Raw genomic sequence first — 15381 nt, 5'->3', positions numbered from 1 at the left:
AAAACGCTCGGGCGGTGTGGGAAGCCGCGTTCGAGGCAGTTTGACATCGGTTTTCCCTTTCGTGTGAAAACTGGGGAAGCTTGAAAACAACTTTTTTTTTTCCAATATTGTAGACTCGTACACGAAGTCTTTAGAACACGTAAGCAGTTTGATAATGTAATAGAAAACGTTCGGGCGGTGTGGGAAGCCGCGCTCGAGGCAGTTTGACATCGGTTTTCCCTTTCGTGTGAAAACTGGGGAAGCTTGAAAACAACTTTTTTTTCCAATATTGTAGACTCGTACACAAAGTCTTTAGAACACGTAAGCAGTTTGATAATGTAATAGAAAACGCTCGGGCGGTGTGGGAAGCCGCGCTCGAGGCAGTTTGACATCGGATGTTATGGATGTGGTCAATAAAAAAGAGAGTGAAACAAGTACATGTAATTTCATGTAAAAAATTATGTACAATATATACAACACTATACACTTCATGGTCAATAATGGAGCTTATTATGAAAGTCTTCAAAACATCCAAAGACGCAAAGCGGCACTCTGCAGACTCTGCACTCTGCTTTTGTCATTTTTCTCCTGCCATGTGTATAACACACATGGCACCTCTTATATCTTTTCCCTTCAGTCTCCACAATTGCATGTGCATTCCTCCCCTGTAGGCGGAGTGAGGTGTTCGTGCTGGCTGGCCTTCCTCTGCCACTGTACACGGGCGCCTGGGGTAGGTACTCAGACAAGAGCCCTCGTATCACCTCCTGTCTGAAAATCAATTGTTGGGCGATAGTCCCACCAGCCTGTTTGTATAAAAGGAATGAGTTGATCAAAGCCATGTCAAATAGGTAGAAGAAGACCTTCTTATACCATTTTATGCTTCGTCTAACCGCAGGGTAAGAGGAAGGTAGCTGGTCTCCCACGTCGACTCCCTTCATACCCTCATTGTAATCTATTACTGCCTGGGGTTTGATTACTTTCTCCCCTTTTCTATTTACCCTCTCGGTTTCAACCATGGCCGAGGTATGCATTGTTGACAATACGTATAGCTGTTTTTTGTCTGCCCACTTTATGCACAACATACCCGTTGACGTACTCCTCCTCTCCATGTCGTTTAGCCGCAATCTTTGTGGGAAATCTGTGGGCATGAACTTCCGGTTACCTCTTACAGTACCACAAGCGTTGGTCTTACGCCCCTGTAACCAGTGGAACAGTGTTGGTGAGCTGTACCAATTGTCAACGTAAAGACTGTAGCCCTTATCCAGCACTTCGGCTGACTCCATAAGGTCGGCTACGGCCTTATGTGACGCCGGAAGAACTCCCCTGTCCTGACCTGTGTAAAAATTGAAATTGCAGGTGTATCCACAGGTAGGCCCTGAGGATACACACAGTTTGTAGATTTTTAGTCCGAACCGTGCCCTTTTTGTAGGATTATATGTTACAAAACCGAGCCTGCCTCTGAATTTCCACAAACTCTCGTCAACTGTTATTGTTTGCGGAGGGATATATGCTTCTTTGAAACTTTTCTTCAGAAGCTCGACGATGCGGCCGAGCTTCCACAGCCTATTGGTCTGATCTGCCCCGTCACTGCTAAAATGGAGACAAGTGGATATCTGGTCATACCTGTCCCTTGGCATGTGTTTGTAAAAAAAAGGACTATCATGGAGTTCGTCCTTGGACCAGTGCTGGGCTTGGCGGGGCTTTGGCGAGATTCCCATCATAATTCTTAGTGAGACCCACACTGCGAGTTCTGGAACGGTGACGGGCGTCCACTTTCTTTCGTGCCCTCGCACAAAACCAGGATGGGACTCGGCGTACCTATAATGGATGGTAAACATTCAGTAGAATTTTATATGACAATGTATTCAGTGAATGTTGATCTTTACATAATTTTTGAAAGAAAAGGGATGGCAACTTACTTGTTGGTCTCTTCCACAATTATTTCCATCATTTCCTCGGTGAAAAAAAACTTTAGGAACTTATGTGGGGAGTCCGAATGAGTAAGATTTACTCTTAGGCCTGGTGTTGCCGTCAGGCCGAACTTTCTGGGAACATTCTCCCGCTTTCTCCATTTGAAACCGGGGGTCCCTGGAGAATTCCTAACTCTGAGCCTTTGAGCATACTCAGACAGAGGTTCATCTGAATCAATGCTGCTGTTATGCAGCGGGACATAGTCGAAGTCGTCGTCAGACGATTCGTCTGATGAATTCTGTTCCTCTGCCAGTGTTTCTCTTGAGAGAGGGACATAGTTCTTGAATTCGTCCTCTCCCTCCTCATCCGAGATATCGAAAAAGTTTGAAGTTCCTACAAGTAAGTAAATGGATGTAGTGGTCAATAAGAACTCAGTACGATATGTGGCGTGACAAAAAATTATTCCCTTGACTTACCTGGAATGGGTTCCATGGTTGAATGTGTCTACCGAATAGAGATCAGGGGTTCTTATACAGAATTCTAGCCAATCACCATTCAGCACAATATGTGGCATGACATTCCAACCAATCAAGTAATATGGGGTGACTTTGGAACAGGGAATGGGGTAAACGGATATGGCGCCAAAACATAGCGCGGTAAATTTGAGGAGAGGGGGGGAGGGAGGAAGGGGATAGGGAACGTGGTAGTCGGATATGACGTCAAAACAAAGCACGGTAAAATTGAGAAGAGAGGGAGGGAAGATGGAGAGAGAGAAAGGGGGAAGAGAGAGAAAGGGAGTGGGAGAAAGACAGAGAATGAGAGGGAGAGAGAGAAAAAGAGGGAGGGAGGGTAGACTGGAGAGAGAGTGAGAGAGAAGGGGGAAGTGGAGGGGGGGGAGAGGGAGGTGGGAGGGTGGGGGAGGGAGGTGGGAGGGAGGGAGGGAGGGTAGGAAGGAGAGAGAATGAGAGGGAGAGAGAGAAAAAGAGGGAGGGAGGTTAGAATGGAGAGAGAGAGAGAGGGAGAAAGAGAGAGAGTGAGAGAGCGAGAGAGAGAGAGTGAGAGAGCGAGAGAGAGAGCGAGAGAGAGAGCGAGAGAAAGAGCGAGAGAGCGAGCGAGAGAGTGAGAGAGCGAGAGAGAGAGCGAGAGAGAGAGAGAGAGAAGGGGGAAGTGGAGGGGGGGAGGGGGGGGAGGGAGGGAGGGGGGGGAGGGAGGGAGGGTAGGAAGGAGAGAGTATGTATTTACACAGACACACACGCCTACATACTTGTACGAAGAGAGAGAGAGAGAGAAGGGGGAAGGGGGGGAGGGATAGAGGGTGAGGGAGGGAGGGTGAGGGAGGGAGGGAGGGTAGGAAGGAAAGAGAGAGAGATGATGTACACACACACACTCACTCACTCACTCACTCACTCACTCACTCACTCACTCACTCACTCACTCACTCACACACACACACACACACACACACACACACACACACACACACACACACACACACACACACACACACACACACACACACACACACACACACACACACACTCACTCACTCATACACACACGCACACGTATATAATAACACATATGTATACAAAAATCAAGGTAATAAGGTTCTATGTCACTTAGTACTTGCGGTGACATTCGGAAGGTCACCTAAGGTAAACCGGAAACGAGTTCGTAAATGACGATTCATGACACAAATTTACGGAATATATACACTAAAAAATAGAAAAGAAGACTCATAAGACAGGGAGTGATGTCAACAATATTCCATACAAAAGAGAAGGGTGGAAAAAAGTACAATACTTCAAGAAAATCTGATTTGGCATGCTGATCAACTCATCCTTGCTGAGATCATGAGAGGAGTTGCAAGGGAAACATTGAGAGTTGATTTGGTCTAGTGTTTTTTTTTTTTTTTTTTCTCTCTTCTTTCTTTCATTTTTGGTCTGATGTACTGTGAACTTATGTAGAATAATCAGTTCAGTTTGATAGTACTAAGTCAGCTAATAGACTTGGTTGCAACAGCAAAATGGATGCCTGACTGAACTGAAAACTTTTATTCTTCCTAGTCCTTCATATATGTATCTCTTATGCTTCTAAGACTAAACAGATGTGCTAGAGGAATTTTATTTATAGTCAAATTTCTTTTCAGGAATCATCTGTCTTACGTCTTTTAGACCATCAAGCCCAGGCTATGGATCCACTACGTCCTCATTGGTTGGCCAATTTAGGGACACTTCTTCATCAGTACTATCGAAGGGACCCGAGACCTAATATTAGAACCAAGGCACTGGCTATACTGTCGGATGTGTACAACAATAACAGGTAACAAGTGAAAGTTAGATATATTTCTTTGAGTATGAAAACAGCTGTAATTATATCCCAGATTATTCCAAATGTGCATGTGCTTGCTTTTGTACATTTCCATTATATGCTTTTCTTGTTACTCTTCATTTTGCTACATATCTTAGATAATGTACATCAATTTTTTTAATATACTTTTCAAATACCTCCTTTTTCAGGTATTTGTATGGGACCGAGATGGTTAGGAATGTCATTACTATACAAATGGAAGGGATCGAAACAGAACAAAACGTTGGAGTCAGAACTGCTGCGGTCAACTTGCTGGTTCACATAGCTATTACCCAAAAATCATCCGTTGTGCCAGATATTCTCAACATGCTAGAAAAAGTAAGTACCTTCTTTACAGTTTTGATGTTATGTTATAAATGTAATAGGTTTTACTGTAGTTGTTTTCATTAGATTTGGACAATAGAAAACACTCCTTAAAAAAGACAGTAAAAGTCTTTGTCAGATTCATCAATTTTATGAGACTGAAACATTTGGCTAGTAAAAGCAGTGAGGCATCGTGAAGGCATTGTGTTGAGAAGTTTTCATTAATGTAATTACTTGCATTCAGATTGTTATTGCTCCGTACTCAAGTGCTGGAGACTGTGTGCAAGTAGTGAGGGAGAGTGAGGCTGCAGACATTATTGCAGCAGTAGCAGGTTTGATAAGGATCTTTAAGAAGAAATTATGGGAGCTGCCATCATCATACGCCATCCAAGCTTATAGGATATTGCTGTCCTGTATCGAACATCATTATCGTAATCAGACTGTACTTGAAGGAGTATCAAGAGTAAGGCTGCAGGTAAGGTTTTGATGATAACGGGTGCTTGTTTGTAGAGATAAGTAGCAGTGTAGAAGAAAGTTTAAAAGAATCATATAGTGCAAATCAGATTTTGAACTGTTATGAAAACATGTAAGAAAAAGTCCTGGTATAGATATACTGTTAGCTGCATTTAATTCCAGATATTTGAAATGATTTTTGAGATGAGGGCCAATTCCAAATACCAGGTAGGGTTTCCAAGAATCAGTGAAAAAATTGGACATGAAGATGAAGACAATTCCACCTTACTGCTTCCCCAGTATTCACCGTACATAGTAGTTGATCATAAACACGGACAATTACTGAAGGAGGCTGAACAAGAGCACGGCGAGAAGCAGATAACATTATCATCAGGTTGATAGAAAAAATTATCTCTCTGACGTTAGATCTCTCTATTTTAGGTTTTGGTTCATTTGTTTGCAATTTTTTTAAATGAGAAAGTAGTATAAATCAGAATAGGACACAACTTTGAAAACAAAACAATTCTACCTTCCAGTTCTGTAACGATTTGAGTTTCATTAGTTTCATAATAACAAATGGCTATATCGTTGACACTGCTGATCTACGGTTGTCCAACAGGTATCACAAATGAAGCAAATCAGGAAGAAAGTGATGGAATACTGTCCGATGCCACGCCACTTCTTGTGCAGCCTAAGGTGGAGGTCACACACTTGTCCTTAACGCAGTCTGCCATGACTGTTATAGTAGCTATGAAGAAGGAAAAGGGTATGGTGAAATTCTTGTTTTTTGTGGTGATTAGTGGGTGAATTATTTTTAGACATTTTGGAATATTGGTTTTGCCTTGGTAGTGTTAGGCAGTGATAATGATATGAATTACTATTTATACATAGAATTATTTTTTATTATCATTTTTGCTGAATTTATAAATCAAATCCTTCCATGCTTAATGCACATGTCTTGTCATTTACTATCACATCCTGGCTTAGGTTCTCAGTGAGAATGTTGAATTTATTTGATAACTTAATCCTTCTGAGAAAGGCCACATCTGAAGAGATCTTTAGCCAGGGATAGGCATCCAAAAATGCTGTGTTTTCTATTTTTTCTGGACATATGGTACTGTATATGAATTTTTATGTAATATATTGGCAAAGTGTTACTGATTAGCATTTGGTATGATGCTTTAGTTACATAACTGAAGGAATAACAAGACTGTATTTTGAATAAACAAAAATGCAGTACAAAAGTGATTCAACCCCATGAAAAAGGCCCATAGCAGAAGGGTTAAGGTGTGGTTGCACTAGATATTAAAAAAAGTCTCTCCTCATGGTTTCAAAATACCATTCCAAAATACCATTCCCAGTACCATGGATGTTGCCCATTCCATCCATCATAGAAGTGTTATAATGTTGAGACTCTACAGTAAGATTATGTATTGCCTCTCAATATATTTTATTGTATACTTTATACTGTAACTTGCAAACCAATATTTACTCACATGTAAAAGGTAGAATGCTAAAGAAATATCTTCAGTCTGGAATTCATACATTTTAAACTCTCTCCTAGAGAAAATAGATCAGCTGGAAGTTTTGAGGAATACTAAATACCATATATATTACAAAAGGAATTAGAAAAAGAGTGTCTGTGAGGACAGGCATAGACTAAGATTATGCCTTAACTTATACCTTATCCAGTCAAATAACCTCATTTCTTGCTAAACAGATTGGGAAGTTTTGCGGATGATTCTGGAGCGCGTGCCACAGGTCTTGCAGAACAAAGCTCTCATTCTGTCCCGTGACGGCAATGATATTGACTACTTCGCTGCTGCTCTGTGTGCTTTGGTGAGTAGAGAATTTTCGTGCAGTTATGTATTTTTAATCTAGATTTTCAAGCATTCTTCTTTTCTTCCTTTCTTCATTTACTGCTAAAGACTGCAGTTCCTCATCCAGTCCTTGCCCCTAAGCCACAGAACAACTTAATTTTCAACTTGAAGCCGGAGCACATTTTGCATTTATTATTTGCTAGAAAATACATGTGTTTTGCAAAAAAGTTGGGAAAGAAACATACTGCAACATTGAAATATAACACATATGATGCAAGAAAATACATTTCATAATTAACCCATTGCATACGGGGGATAGATTAGCTTGCCTGTTCCCCAGGAGGGCTTTTATTTCAGGGTGAGACTACTTCACACAACATAATATGACTTTTCCCACTCTATTTCAGTCACTCATTATAAAACTAGAGCCATTTTTGTGTTTTATTTTTTGTGTGTTTTATTGTATCGAGAGACTCCTATGTGTCATATGACAGGCTCTATCGATGCTGCAGTTGACTGAAATTATAGTATATGATCCATATCAGCTCATTCTTTTCTTTATTCTCAGTGTGATAGAAGCATTGTTGTTTTATGGGAGGACAAAAAGAACTTCTTTTTTTTTGTATTTATGTACTGTCATGAACGAATAAGAAACATGTAACCATCTGCAATGAAGATAACATGAAGAGGTAGCGAAGAGGAAAGTTTGCTTAATATTACAGTAATTTTATAGTAATTATGGCTATAATAGTCATCAGCACTCACTCCTTACTCATAGCACAATAAAGTAGCAGAGTAATCCAAAATCCCTGAATTTCATGTATGTCTGTCGTCAGGGCAAAGCTCACGCGTCATGTATGTCACGACACTCGTACGCAATGTGGTAATAAGTCATACATTTATCCTGGTTTTAGGTAAGTATACTATATATTGCAAAAACCAAAATAACATTGTAATCAGCTCAACCATGCGAGGAACCGATTTTATGAGGGGGGTGGAGGAGCTCCTAGAAGAAGGGTGCAAAGGATAGGATGGGGATATAGAGGTCAATGAGGACTTCGAGGGTGTACAGAGGGTAAGATGGGATTGGAGGAGAGTCCACCTAGGGACATGATAAAGGGCCCAGTTATTTTAGGGATTTCAGGTCGGGATGAGTTTCTGCGGTCATAAAGCTGGTAGAAGGATGTCAAACAGTATCAAATATACTAGTCTACTCTCACTACATCTCATTAGCTTAGGAATAAAGTAGGAAAACACAGGCTGCTAGTTTTTTTTAACCCTTGAAGGCTATGTTTACCTTGTAGATTTTGACCTGCGCATTTTAGGAATACAACTCATTTTTTTTGGGTGGGCAAAATTGAAGTAGATAGAAGAATTTTTTTTTTTTTTTTTTTGTGCATTTTACCACAAAATCTAATGCTCTAACCATGCGACTTGGCTGGAAACTTACTTACCTCCTTGACTAAGGTGGCTCAGACTTAGGACTTAACTGGTAAGTGTAAATAGAATATTGGGCAGTACTGATATCCCCCCCCCCCAAAAAAAAAAATAAATAAATAAAAAAAAATAACCCTATGACGACGGTGCGTCACACTCGTGTGACACAGCTAAACTCCCGATGCCGGAGTGTCATGCCAGTATGACGATTTCAATGCAATATTGCAATCGCCCGGCTTAGGGGTTTTCGCGTAGCACGTGCCCCGTCGGGAAAGGGTTAAGGTCACCACGCTCGTATAATTCTGACTGAATGCAAGAGTATTAGTCAGCTAATAATTCAATATCCTTGCGACGCTTACCAATGTGTACAATTATTTTCTCTCTTCCACCAGGTTACGGAAAAGTCTCTAGGATTGCCAGAATCACTGCACAATACTCCGGCAAAGTTCACCAAATCAGATTTCCAGAGCTTTGTCTTTCCTGTTTTGGCAACTCTGGCATCCTACCACATGCACTTGGAGTCCGTAATCCAGCAGAAGGTATTTATATGTCTTGTGATACCGTTAGATTGTTTTTTCTTCTTCCTCAAGTCACTGATTTATTTTCCATTGATGGTATCTATTTTTGCTACTCTCCAGAGCTTGAACATTATAGTTATTCAATATTATGACTCACACCTGCTGGTTGAAGAGCTGCAACCTTCAAAGGTGACAGGTATGTACCACATACAAGGAGAAGAAAACAGCATATCGAGAGATTTTATCAATAGCTGTCACCAGGCCTCTGATTGTAATTGGGAAACCCGTTGTGATTTGGGTTATATGCGACTAAGTTGGAGAAGTTTCATTATTTTAATTTTTTTATTGATATGTTTTAATTTTTTGGTAAAAATTATATCTTTTCACATGCAGTATGCAGGCACTTAGTTTATATAAAGAGGACTACTGAAAGGAGAAATGCCATGAAAAACATACTCAATATGTAGGTACTAACATACAGCCACATTGAAAAAATAAAATCTAGCCAGGTGCATATAACTTGACAAGAGTTTGGGTTTTAGGGTAGTTTTTGGTCCTGAACACGATGGTGAAGTTGGATTTCCGGTCCGAGGTCCATACCAGAAGTTGGCATTTATTGGTGAAAAATGCATTTTTTCGGCGCCCTGAGTGCCCCTAGGCATTTTCGGAGCCCTGTCAACAGTGGGAGGCGGCCTCCGGCCTTCTGAGTGGCCAAACTAGAGAACCATAATCGTAATGCCGGCGCCGCCGGGTCTATATACTAGTATATAAGGGGCAGCGTGGGTTCACCTCACCAGGGGTAGTGCTTACCACACTACTCCAATCCTACTGGACTTGCTACCCAGTTCGATTGACCTGGTATTGTAGTCATGGCGTAACCTGAACTTGACAGGGCTGTGGTTGTAGTTGGAAACAAGGTTACCGAAACCCGAAAAGCCAGTATATGAGGGGCGGGGGTGGAGGCGGTACTAGGCTAGTGCCAGGCGGTTGAAGGAGAGTGTAAACCGTAGAAAGAGTGGGTGACTCATTACTTTATACCATGTCTATTCGACGGGTAAAATCCGAGTTTGGTAGGGGATTTTGCACTAATTGGTAATAAACTCAAAATAACAGGGCGATTTTTCAGATAGAGTCGGTTAAATGATTACGTTCACTGGTCATGATTGTGCAAAGTACTCGGGGCTTGAGCTGAGTCAGTTCTTACGCCGATCGTACTTACGAAAAGAGAACTTCAAAGACCTTGATTCACTGTTAGAGAAAGAAAATGAGAATGAAAATAAATAAAAAAATCTTTGGTTTCTTTATTACGTCATAATGACGTCATACAAGCTTTTTAACGGCCATTTAACAAGTTTACATAATAAATAATATTTAAATAACCATTCTATATGGTTTTCGATCAAAAAGGGAAAAATCGATGAAATGACGTGGATTAAATCGTCATTTTGACCCCCAGGACGAGCCAAGACGAAGCTGATTTTTTTACTGAGGGGTAAACAGGGCCTGTTCTTTCGTTTGCGACTATTTTTAAATGTGTGCCACCATGTGCCAAAAAGTTATGACGATTTTAAAACTAAATTACGTCATTATTATGTAATAGGGTCGACTTTTTCAAAAATTTTTCCCAAAATTCGACTTCACCGGACTAAATTACCCTGGACCCACCCCAATATAAACAACAAAAAGACCGTATAAAAAGTTCAATTTTGGCTCTTATAGCTGTATGTTAGTACCTATCAATATGTCTTTTGTACTATTTTTTTTTTTTTAGGTATTTGAGATCTGTCATGTTTCCTTTTTATGAGGAGAATATTTTGGAATGATTACAGGTCATTAAATGCCTGGAGCTTGGCGTTCTGAGTAGATGTGCAGGACCGTTGTGTGTGAGTGCTCTGACCTTGTGTGTTCTGGAAATGAGAGACTCGATGATCAAGCTGCTACGAGAGGTCATGATAAACCTCTCAAAGATAACTGCCACTGTCCAAAATGCTCAACCAATCTTAGAATTTCTTTCAAGTAAGTGCAACCACAATATTTCTTTTGTTTTATGTATAACACGAGAATGATATATATGGGACAGAAGTAGAGCGCAGAATTTTCCATTTCAGTGTATTAACTCCCAGCGTTTATCTCCCCAGCTTTGCTCCACCTGCCAAAAGTGTATGCCAGCTTTGTGTCTGACCAGTATATGTCAATCTTTGCGATTGCTATACCGTACACAAACCCATTCAAGTTCAACCATTATATTGTATCACTCGCGTACCACGTCATTGCCATGTGGTTCCTCAAATGCAGACTTCCCTTCAGAAGGCATTTTGTGCCATTTATATCAAAGGTTAGTCATCAGGCTTCCATTTTTCCTTTTTTTTCATCAATATGAAATTCTTTCTTTAGACCAGTACTCTGATATTCAGTGTTTAGGAGGTTAGTTTTGCCAGTTTGTTGCAGATTCCTTGTTTGATTAGTATTTCGGCTACACACTGAGCATATTGTGTTAAGGAAGTTTGAAGCCTCCCTCCTGATATATACAAGTATCAAAATTTGCCAGTAATATCCTTGTCATGTAGACCTGACTTGCTGTATTTACCTGATTATTTAGACATAAAGCTAATTAACCTCCCAATTTAGAATAAGAAAAAAAAAAGATTATACTAAGCGCAATGATGATCATAATGATGATAATCAGTAAAGATAAAAAAAAACTTGGGTCTGTATTTTTTTAATTCTCTCTCTTTGAATAAAAAAAATTGTACATGAGAGAGCCTCATGTAAAATTATACTCTGGAAGGTATTTCATTTGTTGTGGAAGATTAATGGAATATAGGATTCTGACGCTGCTGTGACTTTATTTAAGGCTGGAACAGAACAGCCAGATGAAGATTTTTTGCTTTGAAATTAGGAATGATAATGGTAAATACAGTTAATAGATAGGCAACAATATTAAAGTCAACGGAAATTCAAACTCTATTTTCACCCATTCCATTTTTCCAAATGCTCGTTTCAGAATTTAAACATGATTCTAACAAATGAAGAGGCCGCCACACGAAGAAGAAGTGCAAGCGCCAGTGAACAGGTAATTATGAAATCCGTTTCTGTGGACCTTTGACGTAGAGCTGTCAAACCATTGAAGATCAATAGATAAAGAAAACCAGACAGAGGCATGTTTTTCTCTTTTGTTTCATTTCGTAGTTATGATCAAATTTCCTTTCTCTGCCCGTAGAGCTGTTTGCCACTTTTCATGGTCTTGTCATTGAGAATAGATGTTAAGAATCCGATTTAGATTTCATTCAAATTTTTATGTCACGAATGAAATGTATCACCAGTTTTTATTTGATAAAGAAAGGCTGTAATCTTTCATGCTTTGTTTCATTAGTAATGTACAGGCAGATGTTTTCATCTAGGACTGATAGTATAGTATTTATGAAATTGTTAGCGTATCTGGCAGTCTCCATCTTTTAGTGATTTTATCATATTCCAACATAGAAACACTTTAATTGATAACATAAGGACCTTTTTTGTGAAGAATTTTCAGTGATAGGAGAGGTAGCTTAAAAAAGAAAAGCTATGCAATGCCTTTTTTATGTTTTATATTAGGTTAGGTTTCAACTTTATGCTTCTTTATTATTGGGTTAACTTTGCTGAATTTTTTTGAATTGAGTTCATGGTCATGTACACTTATCTAGAACAAAGTTACAAGATATATATATATTTATATATATGTGTGTATGTATGTGTGGAGGGTGCGTGTGCGTGTGTATGTGGATTTGTATAGACAGTTTTTTTCCTTGCAAATGAGAGGGTCACTTTGAGCTGTTATAGATAATTTATTCTTCCATTTACTGTCTCTGACATGTGTTCAGTGCTTAGCTTTTTGCATATTTTTGCTGCTACCCATGCTTACAATATATATGTAAACACCTGCTGCTCAGTTACATTTGCTTCAGCACAGACACGTTACCTAGTATGTGTGTATTTGTGTGCACTTGCTCAATCAGTACAGCTGATTACAGTGACTAAAAATATTCAGATTCATAATCAGGGAAAATGAAAACAGTTTCTGTTACTCTGCTAATAGGAAAGTTGTCTTTCTTCCTAAAGCTTGGATGGTTTAAAGAATTGAATATATGAAAGGGGTAGAAGGAATAAAATTTTACTTCTGCATCAAGGTTTGTAAGTGTATGTTATATGAAGCTATTTTAGAAAGGTCTCTGTACCGTAAAAGGCAGAACAAGGAGGAATGAGAACAGGGTTAGCAATTGTTTGTGTGTGCAAATGTACAGAGGAGGATTCATGGTGAATGCATTGTAAAAAAAAAAAAAAAGCAACGAAAAACAGGGATATGCTAAAGCGAAAAACAGGAGTATGCTGAAGACTTTTTTTGCTTTGTTGCTTCTTAAGATGCCCAGGAGAACCAGTAAGGGAAAAAGCCATCATATTTTTGTGTTTTCCTTTTTTTTTTTTTCCTTTGTTTTGTTATAAAATGTGCATGAAAGCCAAAAATGTAAAGAAAATCAATGGAACTCTGAAAACGTATGTAGATCCCAAAACAGCCATTCCTTGCTTCTTAGTTTTTGAAAGAAGAAGCATTATTAATAAAGAACTTGGACCTATATTATATCTTGATAATACTTGGCAGTCTGTGGTAATTATATATCATTTAGCCCTTTGCAAATATAATTTTCTGTTAATATGAAGCCTACAATTTATAATGAAAATTGGTGATGATGTTGTGTGATAAATACAGAATTACTGATGAAGAAAAAAGACCATGAAAAGATTGCTTTAGACTGAAACACATTCTCTTTGTTTAGTATTGACTTATGTGAAGGCTGATATCTAAATATTTTAAAAGAGTCTTTAAAAGCCAAGAGATGGTTGCACAAAACCTTAAATAAATTATGTTGATGCTGTTTCCTCATTATACCAGATGAATGCAATGTTTGCTGATTCATGTTAAATTGAGACGGTACTCATTCATTAGCCAAAATGTAGCCATCGGTATCATATGCTAAGTTTTGTCAACAAATCAAGAAAGTACTGCTAACACCTAGCAGATGTGGATTTTGGGAAATGTGCTGGAAGCCTAAATGGTACTCACTCCATCACCCCAGATCCTCTCTTAACCCAATCATGGCTATTTACCTAGTCCAGCAAGTCTGATATTTATGAGATATTTAGATATATACATAAAAAAAGAAAGTATGTTACAGTAGAATAAATCAGATTATTTACCTAATACAGAAGGAAAAATTAGTCAGACACTGCAAAGGGTTATGATGAGTATTTAATCCTTCTGGGATCTTAAAATGTGTATTATCTACTATTTTCTTGACTTGTAATATAATATATGAGCCTCTATATATTATATTAGCAAAGTGATACTAATTAGCATTTGGTACGATGCCGCATCATAACTGAAGGAATAAATAGCTTGTAATTTCAACCAAGGGAGAAATGCAGTATGAAAGTGATTCAACCCTGCGGAAAATGTCCGGTGCGGAGGGATTAAAGTGCCACTGCTGTTTTAATATAGATATCCAAATGCCAATAGAGGACTTATGGGATATATATTTTGTAAGAGTGTGTGTGCTGTTTGAGTATTACTGACATTGAACAAATTTTGTGAATTTAACATCTTATTTTCAATTTTACCGAAAATTTACAGGCAATACTCCTTGCTCGAGCAAAAATGGCTCGGTCTCAGTCGTTCTCTCACAAACGTCTTGAAGAAATATATAACAGTGAAGCTGAGCCACCTTTGAACACTGTATGATACAGAGAATGTCATGATGTACTGAATGACGAGAACAGTTTTGAGCGACAGAAATGTTTAGATATTTCCAGCTGGAAATAATTCGGTTTTATTATCTATCAGTATTTACGCTCAGAATTGTTTTATGTCTTTTTGTTTTGAACAAAGCTATGTGAACACTTGCTTTTTAATGCAGATAAGTTTAGTAAGAGAAGCACATTTTGTTATAAAGATGTTGGCTTAGGTTTCACATGAAAATTTTATTCTTCATCAATGTGGAAGCTATATGTATATATATTTGTAAAAAAGATTTGCTTGAAAATATAGAATATATAACTCTTGACTATTTCAAGTAGTAATAACCACAGGCTTGGGACTGAGAGCTAGACTTGCTGAGCTATTTGCTACGAGAGAGTCCATGTATCTTCACTGATCCTTTCAGGCTTTAAATCGTCAAAAGATTAATGCGCATGTGGGATGTATGAGCTACACCCTCGCCTTGTAAGCATGATTTATTCACTGCTATGATTGAGGGTTTGAAGGTCTTTCATTCACACAGTATAATCCCTCAAGGAGAATTTGTCTTGTCAGATGCACCTTGGCAGCATTCTCATCCTTTCTTGAGCATTGTGAGCATATTTGTAGTCCTCTAATCAGTGGGCAAGAAGTCTTGCAACTTGATGAAGAAGTTGTCGATGATTTGTTTTCTAAATCTTGGCAGTTGAGATATATTTATATAAAAAGCAATGTATATGCTGAGAACTTATTTTAGTCTTTGGATTCTTCAAAATTCCATGAAGACAATGAAACCGCTGATATCTTTTGCATTACATTTAGC

At 38.8% G+C, this 15381-nt stretch overlaps 1 protein-coding gene across 11 annotated transcripts in view; it reads left to right on the top strand.

Moving 5' to 3' along the window:
* Nucleotides 1-15381, top strand: part of gig (TSC complex subunit tuberin) — a 35524-nt gene that overhangs the window by 11109 nt on the left and 9034 nt on the right. For 6 of the 11 annotated variants that reach the window (XM_043038290.2, XM_043038286.2, XM_043038287.2 and 3 more), the window contains 11 exons: nt 4040-4212; nt 4410-4578; nt 4808-5038; nt 5200-5410; nt 5636-5782; nt 6737-6855; nt 8666-8812; nt 10621-10807; nt 10930-11126; nt 11796-11864; nt 14457-14558. In XM_043038290.2, coding sequence (XP_042894224.1) covers nt 4040-4212; nt 4410-4578; nt 4808-5038; nt 5200-5410; nt 5636-5782; nt 6737-6855; nt 8666-8812; nt 10621-10807; nt 10930-11126; nt 11796-11864; nt 14457-14558 — 1752 coding nt within the window. The remainder of the gene's footprint in view (nt 1-4039; nt 4213-4409; nt 4579-4807; nt 5039-5199; nt 5411-5635; nt 5783-6736; nt 6856-8665; nt 8813-10620; nt 10808-10929; nt 11127-11795; nt 11865-14456; nt 14559-15381) is intronic. The other 5 variants (XM_086537632.1, XM_043038292.2, XM_086537633.1 and 2 more) reach the window with 1 other exon arrangement.

This window comes from Penaeus japonicus, unplaced genomic scaffold (genome assembly GCF_977035675.1).
Source record: "Penaeus japonicus unplaced genomic scaffold, GWHDUDI00000001_assembly GWHDUDI00000006, whole genome shotgun sequence".
Classification (NCBI taxonomy): domain Eukaryota; kingdom Metazoa; phylum Arthropoda; class Malacostraca; order Decapoda; family Penaeidae; genus Penaeus; species Penaeus japonicus.
The sequence above is the reverse complement of the archived record's forward strand: the minus strand, read 5'-3'. Positions and strand labels throughout refer to the sequence as shown.